We start from the raw sequence: 13,832 nt of genomic DNA on the forward strand, positions 1-13,832 counted from the left end.
ACCTGGGGCCAGATTTGAACGCGGGCCCACGGATCCATAAGGCAGCAGTGCTAACCACTGTGCCGCCTGGATGAAGGAAATTTTATTGTAATAGATATTTCATTCTCTGAATGACTTCTCTTAATACTTACTTAACCTTCTTGTGCGTCATCAGATAATGAAGTGTTGGTGCAGTGAGGAGCCTTTTCTTAGAAAAGGTCTGTTGGAAACTAAAGAGGCAGTGTAGAGGGAGCTTTATTCTGTATCTAACCCCGTGCTGTACATGTCCTGGGAGTGTTTGATGGGGACAGTGCAGAGGGAGCTTTACTCTGTATCTAACCCCGTGCTGTACCTGTCCTGGGAGTGTTTGATGGGGACAGTGTAGAGGGAGCTTTACTCTGTATTTAACCCTGTGCTGTCCCTGTCCTGGGAGTGTTTGATGGGGACAGTGTAGAGGGAGCTTTACTCTGTATCTAACCCCGTGCTGTACCTGTCCTGGGAGTATTTGATGGGGACAGTGCAGAGGGAGCTTTACTCTGTATCTAACCCCGTGCTGTACCTGTCCTGGGAGTGTTTGATGGGACAGTGCAGAGGGAGCTTTACTCTGTATCTATCCCCGTGCTGTACCTGTCCTGGGAGTGTTTGATGGGGACAGTGCAGAGGGAGCTTTACTCTGTATCTAACCCCGTGCTGTACCTGTCCTGGGAGTGTTTGATGGGACAGTGCAGAGGGAGCTTTACTCTGTATCTAACCCCGTGCTGTACCTGTCCTGGGAGTGTTTGATGGGGACAATGCAGAGGGAGCTTTACTCTGTATCTAACCCCGTGCTGTACCTGTCCTGGGAGTGTTTGATGGGGACAATGCAGAGGGAGCTTTACTCTGTATCTAACCCCATGCTGTACCTGTCCTGGGAGTGTTTGATGGGGAGAATGCAGAGGGAGTTTTACTCTGTATCTAACCCCGTCCTGTACCTGTCCTGAAAGTGTTTGATGGGGACAGTGTAGAGGGAGTTTTACTCTGTATCTAACCCCATGCTGTACCTGTCCTGGGAGTGTTTGATGGGGACAATGCAGAGGGAGTTTTACTCTGTATCTAACCCCATGCTGTACCTGTCCTGGGAGTGTTTGATGGGGACAATGCAGAGGGAGTTTTACTCTGTATCTAACCCCGTCCTGTACCTGTCCTGGAAGTGTTTGATGGGGACAGTGTAGAGGGAGTTTTACTCTGTATCTAACCCCATGCTGTACCTGTCCTGGGAGTGTTTGATGGGGACAATGCAGAGGGAGTTTTACTCTGTATCTAACCCCGTCCTGTACCTGTCCTGGAAGTGTTTGATGGGGACAATGCAGAGGGAGCTTTACTCTGTATCTTACCCCGTGTTGTACCTGTCCTGGGAGCGTTTGATGGGGACAGTGTAGAGGGAGCTTTACTCTGTATCTAACCCCGTGCTGTACCTGTCCTGGGAGTGTTTGATGGGGACAATGCAGGGGAGCTTTACTCTGTATCTAACCCCGTGCTGTACCTGTCCTGGGAGTGTTTGATGAGGACAGTGTACAGGGAGATTTACATTGTATCTAACCCCGTGCTGTACCTGTCCTTGGAGTGTTTGATGAGGACAGTGTACAGGGAGATTTACATTGTATCTAACCCCGTGCTGTACCTGTCCTGGAAGTGTTTGATGGGGACAGTGTAGAGAGCTTTACTCTGTGTCTAACCCCGTGCTGTACCTGCCCTGGCAGTGTTTGATGGGGACAGTGTAGAGGGAGCTTTACTCTGTATCTAACCCCGTCCTGTACCTGTCCTGGGAGTGTTTGATGGGGATGGTGTAGTAGGAGCTTTTACTCTGTATCTGACGCCTTGCTGTACCTGTCCTGCGACTGTTTGATGGGGACAGTGTAGATGGAGCTTTACTCTGTATCTAACCCCGTGCTGTACCTGTCCTGGGGGTGTTTGATGGGGACAGTGTTGAGGGAGCTTTACTCTGTATCTAACCCCGTGCTGTATCTGTCCTGGGAGTGTTTGATGGGGACAGTATAGTGGGAGTTTTACTCTGTATCTCACCCCGTGCTGTACCTGTCCTGGGAGTGTTTGATGGGGACAGTGTAGTGGGAGTTATACTCTATACCTAACATGTTCCTGCCCTGGCAGTGTTTAAAATCTGCCCTTGTTGCCAAAACAGAGAGGTCTTTCTTTCCTCGGGCACTAACATCCTACCTGACTTCCATCAAAAATAAATGTGATAAAAACTTTTGGGAAAGTTTCAATAATTGCTGACATCATGACAACATTGAACTTGTTTTTTTAATGTTTTTGTGTGAGTGTGAAATATTAATATTCAGCCATCAAATATTAATATTTAACACTTGCACAATCATCAAATATTAATATGTGGGAATTGCAGAGTCAGTGAATACTAATATATTGGGTCTGTCCCGCATGGTGACAGGGCTTTTTCAAATTTCTGTATTTTCCAATCCAATCACAACCTTGGTCTCTTTTCAATGCCAGTAGCTTGCAGGTGTCAGCAGGAGGTCAGTGGATAGTGAGGCAGAGGTCATGGGTTCACATCTCACTTGAGGAACTAGTCGAGCCCGACAGTCCCAAACCCACCTCTGAGGGAAGGTTGCACTGTCGTAGGTAAGGCATAAAAAACATGTCCTGTTCTGCTCTCTCAGGTCGCCAGAGAAGATCCCATGGTACTGTTTCAAAGACGAGCAAGTGTGTGTTCCCCAGTGTCCTGGGGCTAATCTTTTCCCCTCTACCAACTCTCCTGAAAACAGATTATCTCTGGCCATCTTCACATTGTTGTTTGGGGCAGTTTGCTGTGTGCAGAATTGGCTGCCACCTTTTCAACAGCAGTGGCTGTATTCCAAACGTTGCTGAAAAGTGCTTGGTGATGCCCTGGGGTATTTAAAGGCGCTATATAAATGCAAGATATACCTTTTATTTAGACAGCCCTTATATCTCAGTGAAATGTAGCATGGCGCCTCTGAGGAGCATATACGGACAAAAACTAACAAGGCTTTCAACACAAAACTCAGAGAAGAAATATACACACGCTAAGTGATTGACACCAAGCTTTGTGTTATAAAAACTTGTAGGAGGAAAGGAAGTGGGAGGTGAGAGAATGAATCAGTCGGGAGCAGAACGATTGTGTGGGATAGGATATTCAGAGCGCGAGTAGCACCAATTGAAAAGAGAAAGTTATGCCAGGAAAAGGCTTTTTCCCGCATAATCCTCTCACTTGAGACACAGCTGGAAAAGTCTAAGTGACAAGAAGTTAACATGTTGGCAGCAAATGTCCTATCAGCTCCACAGGCAGCTGCATACGTTTTTCATAGACCTAAACAGCCAAACCAGCTCCTGTTAACCTGCTTCCCCGGCAACCACCGGGCCCGTGGCAACATCAGAATATATCATCTTAATTATCCGGTGGGGAAACGGCAAGTTTTTCCCTGGTGTGTTATTGGGGTCGGACACGGAAGACGAGAGACGGAAGATTAGCCACCCTGATTTATTTGCGAATTAAACCTGAATGATGTGTTCCTGAACTTGCCCATTCGTATCATCAATGGGTGCCCTTGAATGTCAGGATGTTGTGATGTGATTGGCGCGGTGAAAATCCAACAACAATTTGTAGTTTTGGTCTGGAAATTCTTCTTGCTTCACGGCACATCAGATTGGCGCCTGTTGTAAGCATTGTTTAATATTCAGTTCAATTGCAGTCAATTCCGTTAAATGCACCACCCGAGACAATTAAAATAAAAATTCCAATTAAGGGTCAATTTAGCGCGGCCAATCCACCTACCCTGCACAGCTTTGGGTTGTGGGGGTGAGACCCACGCAGACACGGGGAGAATGTGCAAACTCCACACGGACAATGACCCGGGGCCGGGATCGAACCTGGGACCTCGGCACCATGAGGCCGCAGTGCTAACCACTGCGCCACCGTACCGCCCTCTTGGTGGAACATCGCTAAACACTACACTTGAGCGATTGTCAAACAAAATGTGTCGCTCAGCCACACACAGTGATGTGAGGACAGATGGGAAAAAGCTTAATCGAAGAGGCATGTTTTGAGGAGCAACTTAAAGAAGAAGAGGGAGGCAGAGAAGGTTAGGGAAGGAATAACTGGAATAGTTCACCAGGAAGAGCACTGAAGTTGGCACTGCGACTCGAGGCATGTTCCTGGGGAGCGCACGACATTGTGGTCTCGATGGCGTTGGGAATCATTAAAGAGTGAGCTTGAATGAGGGGGGCAATTTTGAGGCCGCATTAGCCGTCATTCAGAACAGTGACCCGGGCATAAAACTCGGCGAGAATCGGATTCTTTCCGTCGAGGTCACGATTTTCCAGGCCCCTGGCAGACAGCGCAACGAGAAATCCACTGGGGAAGGCCGGGAGCCACATTTCGATATCATTAGCGAGGCCTCCCTTCGGGACATCCCCACTCACTTTACAACGGCCCAATGAGAGCCCGCCCCTTGACCGCCACAGGGGGTGTCGGAGGTGAGGGCTCAGGTTGCCATCGCCATCCAGGTGCCAGTCGCAGAGGGGGAACTGGAAGCAGTTTCCAGCCAGAGGGCAGAGCTGTCTGGAAGTTCAAGGCCACTGGTTATGGAGGCCAGGTTGTCAGGGATTAGTGTTTGGGAGACTGGCTGTTCCAGCTGGAATGCTTGTTTAATCACAGCCCATGAGAGATGGGGGGATGACGGTGCCCTCTCAGGCAGTCTTTTTCAAACTTCTTTTCTGGAGACCATTTTTACCAACCGGCCAACCTTCGTGACCCACCATGTTGGCTTCGCTTTAATGCGACAGGTGAGCCGGCTTGGTCCTCACAGTCTCAGCTTGCTTTGTCATTCAATGTTACACTCCGGCAGAGGGTGTTCATCAGAGGTCCTGGAGCTCACACCAGCACTGCTTTGTCCTACGGTGGACTCTCCTGTGCAGCTCTCTCCAGCAGATTTAGTTATGAGATCCTGGCCTGCTCCTTAGTCCAAAAAGATCCACCTTCAGTTCTTCGCACAGTCCTGTGCTTGCTTGCTGACAGCTACAAAATGGAGGAGGCTCGCCTCAGTAATTTCGAGGCTGGAGCACGTGACATCAGTGTACCTGGCACAGGACCTGCTCTCTGCCGCCACTCCTGGCGGGAAGACTCCCTCGATTTAAAAAAAAAAAAAAAAAATCTGCACCTGGGACAGCACGCTGGCGTCCGGGAGAGGTGGTCTGCTCCAAGGATAAAGGGGACATACTAATTGCAGTCTTCACACAAATCTGGTGTGCCTTGTCTGCCACAGGGGGACATCCATTGCCTGTTCAGTTCCCTGACTCTTCCTTGATGAGTCAATTGTGCCAATTAAGTCAACATTGCAATGCGTAAGTGCTACTGATTGGCACCCAATTTTTAACCCATTTGTGATTCGCGTTTTGTTTAAGGCAGTTTCCCTTTAAGGGACTGTCTCTTAATTTGTCCCTAAGTTTATTTGATTCAGATTACCTGGTTATTTGTGTTGATCAAAATAGTTGGAAGCATTGAACTCCCAAGGCTCACACTCATGTCTGCATAACAGAGTGGTGACACAGATGTGGCCCCAATTCAAGAGTTGACGGGGACAGCGTCTTGTTCCCTGGTGAGGTTAGAGCGCGTGGCCATTGAACTGCCCTCACTCTTCGCCCTTGGTGGGGGCAAGTGGAACATTGAGGCTCTTGAGGGTCGAAGTCCTTCAGGTGATGTTGAGAAGAAACAGCTGTGGTTAATGTGCGACAGGAGGAGGAATGAGGCTGAGTGGAAAGGCGCTCACAGAGGGGGGATGTGCATGGGTGGATGTCCCAGGTCCTGTTGAGGGCTGAGGTCAGGGCATTGCCAGGGATCCTCATCGGTCACTTTCATGTTCCCTTTCTTTCAGTTTATGATTCCGGAGAATGATGGAGCCAGTCGAGTTCGCAATTGGTTGTGATCGACCAGCAGCAGCAACATCGACCTGCCACTACATGTGGCCAGGAACAGCGCCCTGCAGAGCAGGGGGACGCAGGTCCTGTTGATCTCCCGGGTGTGGAGCCACAATGGTGGCCATGGGTGTTCCGACATAGAACTTCCTACCTCCAGATGTCAGAGGTCCAGTGTCGGAGAAGACTGTGTCTGACCTGGGGGATGGTGGACTACCTGTACCAGGTGATGCAAGAGTTGGCACCACGTGGACTGGAAAGGCACCCTTTTCCTGTGGGCCTAAAGTCTCTGCCACTCTGAACTTCCATGCCAGTGGCTTGTTTCTGGAACGCACATGTAACCTGTTAGGCATCTCCTGGTCAGCCATGCACAACTACATAATGGAGATCACAGATACATGTATGTGGGAGGGTCCTCATGTACATCAGCTTGGTCTAGGACCAGGCAACCCAGGATGCCAAGGCCATGGACTTCACCCGCATAACTGGCATACCCTTGGTGTGTGTGTTATCATTGGCTGCACCCACATGGCTCTGCGTTTCCCATGGTGGCGTGGGGCGCCATGCGTGAGCCGCAAGCAAAACCACTCCCTCAATGCCCAGATCTTCTGTGACCACATGGTACAAGTCATCCAGGTGTGTGCTCCTGTCCCAGGAAACATCCATGATAGTTACATCTGGCGGCACTCGCAGACTTTTGAGGGTGAGCAATGACGGAGGGATGGCTCCAATGATGCCAGTGCGGAGGCCCCAAACACCCGCTGAGACTTGGTACAATGTGGTTCATGTGTCTACATGTGCGCTGGTCGAGATACAGTTCCGGTGCCTGGCCCGGTCAGGAGAGCCCTCCCATTCAGCCCCCAGAGGGTGTCCCGCCTCACAATGGTGTACTGCGCTCTGCCACAACCTGCCACTGCAGCGGGGCGAGCAACTGGACAAGGAGGGGATGGAGAAGTACCACATCTCCTCAGATGAGGAGGCTGTCGAAGAGGGTGCTAAGGGGCAGCCTGTGGAGGAGGAGGAAGACCTCGGACGATGGCCAGAGCCTGCGTGGGTCGCAGGGTTAGGGACTCCCCCATTGACGTTCAGTTGGGTGATGACCAGGTCTAGGATGTGAAGACCTCTCCCACCACGGGGTCGGATATCCGCTCGAACTACAGTGATGCCTGTGAGAGGTCATTGTCATGGTGGCTACATTCATGAGCAGGGCACTGAAGCGATTGGCCAGATGTTGCCGGAGAATGATGATGACTTGCAGCGAGGGCAGAGAGATGTTCCTCTTCCCCTCTGCCAAATGTCTGACTCCTGCCTGACACAGAGCTGAGCACGACCTGCCACTGAGTGGACTGATCATGGGGTTCAGAGACGCTGGACACCTCATCCAAGGACAGGCTTCCAGTGTTTTCCTCCCCCTACGTACGAGGTAGGCAGCCCCTCGGCACGTTTTTAGGCCCTGGTATGGTCATCACTGTAGACGACTGGCAGACAAGAGGTCTGAGCGTTGATGTCGGTGGTGGGGGGTTGGGGGGGGGGGGGGGGGGGGGGGGGGGGGGCGCGGAACCGAGTCAGCAGTGTCCTGCCTTTACTGCATCATCCAGAGCGGTGGAGTTGGGAGAGGCGCAGCACTGTCATTCTCTCACTGTCCAGGGATCAAGCACTGAGTTTGCACGGGGGTTTTCTGGAGCATGGCGCCATTTGTGGGTGAACAAAGGGATGTTTATTACAAAAATGATATAACAATGGTGCCAAAGTTCATCCATGCCCGTAGGTACCTATCATTTCTTACTCTTCTAGGAACCACGGATGAGGTTGGGTCATCCTGATGACTTCCACGTCGTGTTGCCTGAGATGACCTTGTGGGCATCCCCGAGGGTCTGGACGTTCTTTCAAGCTGCACGGGTGTGGCAGTGCTGCTCTCCTCGGTGTGCGGGGCTGGAGGTATATCACTCTCAGGGAAGGGGAGGGCCAGTGGGCTGCACCTGGTTGGAAGCCCAACCTACCGTCCTGCTGATCCTCTTCCCTTTGGGTGCGCGGGGGCCCTGGGCACCTCCGTGGGACAGGGTGGCAGCTGGAGTGAAGTCCAGAAGTCGTGTCGTCCTCTGGCACAGCCACATGCATTCCCACCAGTGCCTGCACCATGCAGTTGAAGCCCTGCACCATGGAGGCCGTGAGCTGAGCCATGGAGCGGACATCCCCCATCACGGAGTGCAGATCAGGCGCCAAGGCCTCCACTGTGGACACCACCCTCGCAGTTTTGGCAGCACCATCTCCTCAGACAGAAGGGGATGGAACTCCATCCGTCGGCCTTGTAGTCCGAGGAGGGATGCTGTCATCCCTTCCTGATGCCCACGACTCTGTCTTTGCAGGTCCAGGAGCTCTGGGATGGCTAGACCCAGGAGCACAACATCAGCCAGGGACCTGGTCTCCGGAATTCGTCCCCCACCTGCTGTGGATCTTCAGCTGTGAGGCGCTCTCACCAGTGAGTGATTCAGATGCCTGCCAACCAGTTAATCCCACCGAGGTATGAGTGTCTGTGCTGGTGGAGGGTGACAGCTGTTTCTGAGATCTCTCTCGGAGAGCTTTAGTCTGGGCGTGACAATGGTCTTGGATGGTTGACTGATTGACGAGATGGCATCCGCGCATCACAGGGGCAGACTGATGGGAGAAAGTTAACTCGCATGAGGCGTGCACCATGGCTGGATGTGTTGAGGGTTCTCACTTTTGTCTGGTGCCCCCCACCTTGCCCTCTGCACAGGAGTTGTCCTGTTCCTCACTGGCCAGCTGAAGGGCTCTCTCCTCATAGGGCGTGAGGCAAATAAACTCGGGCATGACTCCGGCAAGCTGTGCCCAATCAGGCCGGTTGTGCTCGAGTTTATCCTGCAATGAGACAGGTGGGGAGAGTGTAGGTGGGAGTTGTGCCTGGTCAGATGGTGAAGAAGGCTGGACATGAGCGGGGATCTGAGGAGCAGATTATCTCCTGGGGGGGGACCATGGGGAGTGAGGTGAATGGCGGGGCAGGGGGGGGAGAGAGAGTTGGGAACCGTTGAGGTGGCTGGGAGATTGGATTGGATTTGTTTATTGTCCCGTGTACCGAGGTACAGTGAAAAGTATTTTTCTGCGAGCAGCTGAACAGATCATTAAGTACATGGAAGGCAAAGGGAATAAAAGAAAATACATAATAGGGCAACACAAGGTATCAAATGTAACAACATAAGCACCGGCATCGGATGAAGCATACAGGGTGTAGTGTTAATGAGGTCAGTCCATAAGAGGGTCATTTAGGAGTCTGGTAACAGCAGGGAAGAAGCTGTTTTTGAGTCTGTTCGTGCGTGTTCCCAGACTTCTGTATCTCCTGCCCGATGGAAGAAGTTGGAAGAGTGAGTAGGCCGGGTGGGAGGGATCTTTGATTATGCTGCCCGCTTTCCCCAGGCAGCGGGAGGTGTAGATGGAGTCAATGGATGGGAGGCAGGTTCGTGTGATGGACTGGGCGGTGTTCACGACTCTCTCAAGTTTCTTGTGGTCCTGGGCTGAGCAGTTGCCATACCAGGCTGTGATGCAGCCCGATAGGATGCTTTCTATGGTGCATCTGTAAAAGTTGGTAAGAGTTAATATGGACATGCCGAATTTCCTTAGTTTCCTGAGGAAGTATAGGCGCTGTTGTGCTTTGTTGGTGGTAGCATTGACGTGGGTAGACCAGGACAGAGTTTTGGAGATGTGCACCCCTAGAGATTCCCGTGGAGATGTGAGTGGTGTACGAAGGGGAGCAGCGGGAGACGTGAGGCGGCAGACTCACTCAGGCTGCACGAAGAAGGTGCCTAAGGTATCTCCTTTCTGCACTGTAGCCCCCTCCCTAATGGAGAGAGGTGGCACTCACTCATGCCTGACCAATCGCGGGGTACAGGATGTCAGGCCTCTGCTCAACACCTTCCAGCTGTTTGGTGAGGGCTCCCTCTGTGAAACGTGGGGATGTTTCCCTGGCATCCTCGTCCCGACTGGACTTGGGACCAGTTCTGGGGAGGTGTTTACATGGAGCGCCCCACTGATTTCGGAGATAAAGTTTAACGGGGGCGAGCGAATCAGAGGCAAGCCACCATGAGCGCGGCGTGAATCACGTAGGAAATAAGATTTTTGCGAAGGAGGCTGAATATTTGGTGAGTTTTCCCACCATCAGCGTCGGTGGGATTCTCACCAGTTTTCACACCAGAACCGACACTGAAAGAATATGGGAAGATTCTGGGCGATGTGTAGGCAGAGCAATTAACAGTGAAAGTCCTCGATAAGCAGGTTGAAACGAGCAGTAATGACGACATGAGGGCAGTGAGAGGCCTGTTTCTGGAATGAGCCGCCTGAGAATGTGGTGGAGGCAGGTTCAATCGAGGCATTCAAGAGAAGATTTGATTTTCTGTAAAGGATGAATGTGCGGGGCTACGGAAAGAAGGCAAGGGAATGGCACTTGGTGAACTGCTTGTTAGAGAGTCAAGGAGCAGAGGGTATAGTCTCAGAGTAAAGGGTCACTCAGTCCACACAGGGATGAGGAGGAATTTAGAGGGTGGCGAATCTGTGGAATTCCTTACCGCCGAGGCTGGGTCATTGAGAATGTTCAAGGCCGAGAGAGACAGATTATTAATCAGTGAGGGAATTAAGGGTTCGGGGATAAGGTGGGAAAGCGGAGTTGAGGGTTTTCTCTTCAGATCAGCCGTGATCTCACTGAATGGCGGAGCAGACTCGATGGGCCAAGTGGCCTACTCCTGCTCCTGTGACGTAAGGTTTTATAGTTCATGGCCTCCTCTTACGCTGTAACTATCCTGTGACTCTGTGTCGTATGAGGAGGGATTGAACAGTTTAGGCCGATACTCTCTAGAGTTTAGAAGAATGAGGGGAGGTCTCATTGAGGTATACAAGATGCTGAAAGGTGTGGATAAAGTAGACTTGGAGCAGATGCTTCCTCCTGTGCGGCATTCTAGAACGAGAGGTCACAATCATAGAATAAGAGGCAGCAAATTTAAAACAGAGTTGAGGAGAAACTACTTCTCCCAAAGGGTTGTGAATCTGTGGAATTCGCTACCCCCCAGAGTGCGGTGGATGCTGGGACAGTGAGTAAATTTAAGGAGGAGTTAGACAGGTTTTTAATTGGGAATGGGTTGAAGGGTTATGGAGAACGGGCAGGACGGTGGAGTTGAGGCCAGGATGGGATCAGCCAAGATCGCATTGAGGGTGTTCAGGCTCTGGAGGGTAACTTGCCAACTCCCGCTCTTGGGTCATGTGTTCCAGGGAGGAGATGCTCTGGCTGATTTTGCAATCCAATTCTTGGCCTGTAACATTGTAGATGGCAGATGAGGAACATATCAGCCATGATAGAATGGCAGAGCAGACTCGATGGGCCGGGTGGCCTAATTCTGCTCGTGTATCTTATGAACTTATGAACTGCCTGCACTCGCCAATATAAGAATGTTTGCTGCTTGCTCTGCAAGAGTTAGCCGTTAATTCCAGTCTGAGCGGAAGTGCCCTCAGGGACTCTGTGACGTCACAGTTTTCACCTGAGCAGATGCACAACTGGGCAGGAATTCCCCCGGTTGCGAGGTTCTGTCTGTGTCAGGGAAGAAGTGGATCTGAGATTGACCTCACGTTTATGTCTTCCCTTTTCTCTTTTCCAGTTTGCATGTACAGAGAGCCATCGATGCATGAAATAGGGGACAAAGCGACACGCTCACGGAAAAGTTCAGGAACGCCAACCATGAACGGGGGCAAGGTAGTCAACCAAGAGGAGGCGACATAGCAGGAGCCAAGGCACCAGCAAGCTGAACTGGACCCATCTGCACAAGTTACAAAATTAAACCAATTTAATTAGAGAGAGAGAAAAAGTCCAGGAGAGAAGGATTTATTTTGACCACGCGACCCCCTCAGACGAACTGATGAAGCCATTGCCTGAAAGCGAAAAGAAACATTAAATCAGGACTAGATTTTCATTCTGTTTCCTCTCCACTCTGTGGTAAACTCATCTACGAAACATTAAATAAAGAAAAAAAAAAAGAAACTTAAATTACCCGACACGTTTTGAGATTTAAAACAAATATCCCTCACAATCCAAAGACCTTTCCTGCTTCTCAACTGTTGAAAACCTTAAAACTGAAGAGAGGATTTTGTTTAAACCGCCGCGTTTATTCCATTTTTTCACCTAAGGACTCAGCCCACCACAGTCCATTCAGAGGCAGGGCTTTGTGTTTCTTCTGACGGTGTTAGCCGCACCGTAACTGGGCCAAGTAACTTTGTCACGATCCAGAACTGGCCATGCCATCTTAGTGATGCTCCAGTACTAGGGAAGGAAAGGGCACCAGGTCTCACAATAAAGAGGATGTCCCAACTCTTATTGGTTGCGAAGGCCACCACGTCCTTTGGCTTGGTGGACAGTTGGCCTCTGGGAAGTAGACTGTAATTTCATTTGGATTTTCTACCCTCCACCCCCACGCCCAACCCCATCATGGAATTTCTCAGCCAATCACAAGTCTCTGCCGTTTCTCCTAAAGTAGCCTCGGCCCATCCTTTGAGAGTAGACGAGAGAGACCAGATGTGTGCCTGCTGGGTCCACATGTGTTGAGTGGTCTAAATCTGCACCATTTGATAACCACATTTCAAAAACCTCCCGAACAGCACTGTGGGTGTACCTACTGAACCTCTGCAGGCTTCATGAAGGTACCTCACCACCACCTTCAAAAAGGCAGTCAGGGAGGGGGTGACAAATTCTGGCCTTGCCAATGATGCCCACACTGCCCTGAGAAAAGTGAGATGATGTTGGATATTTTTGATGTACACCCTTGAACAGATTGTCCGGCAGCAGCCCACGGGTTTGGTGGTTTGCGTTTTGCGACTATTCTGTTCTGCCACACTTACTGAAGTTACCAAAGCTTTTGAGTTGTGCTGAATTGCTGGGGATTGCTAAGCCAAGTCTAGAGCCCCTTTACACATTCATGATATTGTGTGTGTGCTTTGTCACATTTTTCTGGATGCAAGATTGCTTGCGAGCAGGGTGGCTTCAATATGCATTTTCACCCATTGACCAGACTTGAGGCCGCCACCAGCTGGGCGATGAGGTTAGCTGAGAATCGGTGTTGGCCACGGGACCCAGGGTGGGAAGTGGTGCCCAGCTGACAGTCACTACACGCCAGCCAAAAAGATTCAATTAAACTTTGACACAAAATGGACGGTCACAGAAATACGATTTGGCTGGCTGCTTTACAAGGGCCCTGATGTGATTTTTGTATGTTTTCTAGCGATAACGGCTTGCATTGATATCGCACCTTCAATGGAATAAATCATCTCCTTTGAGCGTCATCAAAGTTTGACAGCAAGCTAAAGAAGGTGTAATCAGGACAGGCGAAATGAAATGAAAATCGCTTATTGTCACAAGTAGGCTTCAATGAAGTTACCGTGAAAAGCCCCTAGTCGCCACATTCCGGCGCCTGTTCGGGGAGGCTGGTACGGGAATTGAACCGTGGTGCTGGCCTGCCTTGGTCTGCTTTCAAAGCCAGCGATTTAGCCCTGTGCTAAACAGCCAACCAAACGTTTGGTCAAAGGGGTGGGTTTCAAGGAGGGTCTTCAACGACAAGAGTCAGGCAAAGATGTTTAGAGTGGGAATTCCAGAGTTCGGGGTCCAGCCAGCTGAGATCACAGCTGCCAGTAGTTTGGCAACCATAGTGGGGGGGGGGGGGGGGGGGGAGGGGGGGGTGTCAAAAGGTCAGAATTGGAGAAATGAGGGAGGACCAGGACTCAGTATGAGTTAGGATACACACAACAGATTTAGAAGTATATTCTGACCAATTGGCAAAACTTGGTTTGGTTGCCTTCCATTATTCTGGGCAATTGTTGCCTTGGTCACCCTGTGTTGATGATGTGGCAGAGACATTTCCTCC

General features: G+C 50.8%; 1 protein-coding gene across 3 annotated transcripts in view; it reads left to right on the forward strand.

The window, feature by feature from the left end:
- LOC140389533 (fibroblast growth factor 12) overlaps positions 1-11,965 on the forward strand; it is a 401,431-nt gene extending 389,466 nt beyond the window's left edge. For all 3 annotated transcript variants that reach the window (XM_072473728.1, XM_072473726.1, XM_072473727.1), the window contains one exon: positions 11,580-11,965. In XM_072473728.1, coding sequence (XP_072329829.1) covers positions 11,580-11,701 — 122 coding nt within the window. In that variant the 3' untranslated portion in view covers positions 11,702-11,965. The remainder of the gene's footprint in view (positions 1-11,579) is intronic.
- Positions 11,966-13,832: the final 1,867 nt, after the last annotated feature.

Source organism: Scyliorhinus torazame, chromosome 14, assembly GCF_047496885.1.
Source record: "Scyliorhinus torazame isolate Kashiwa2021f chromosome 14, sScyTor2.1, whole genome shotgun sequence".
Taxonomy (NCBI): Eukaryota; Metazoa; Chordata; class Chondrichthyes; order Carcharhiniformes; family Scyliorhinidae; genus Scyliorhinus; species Scyliorhinus torazame.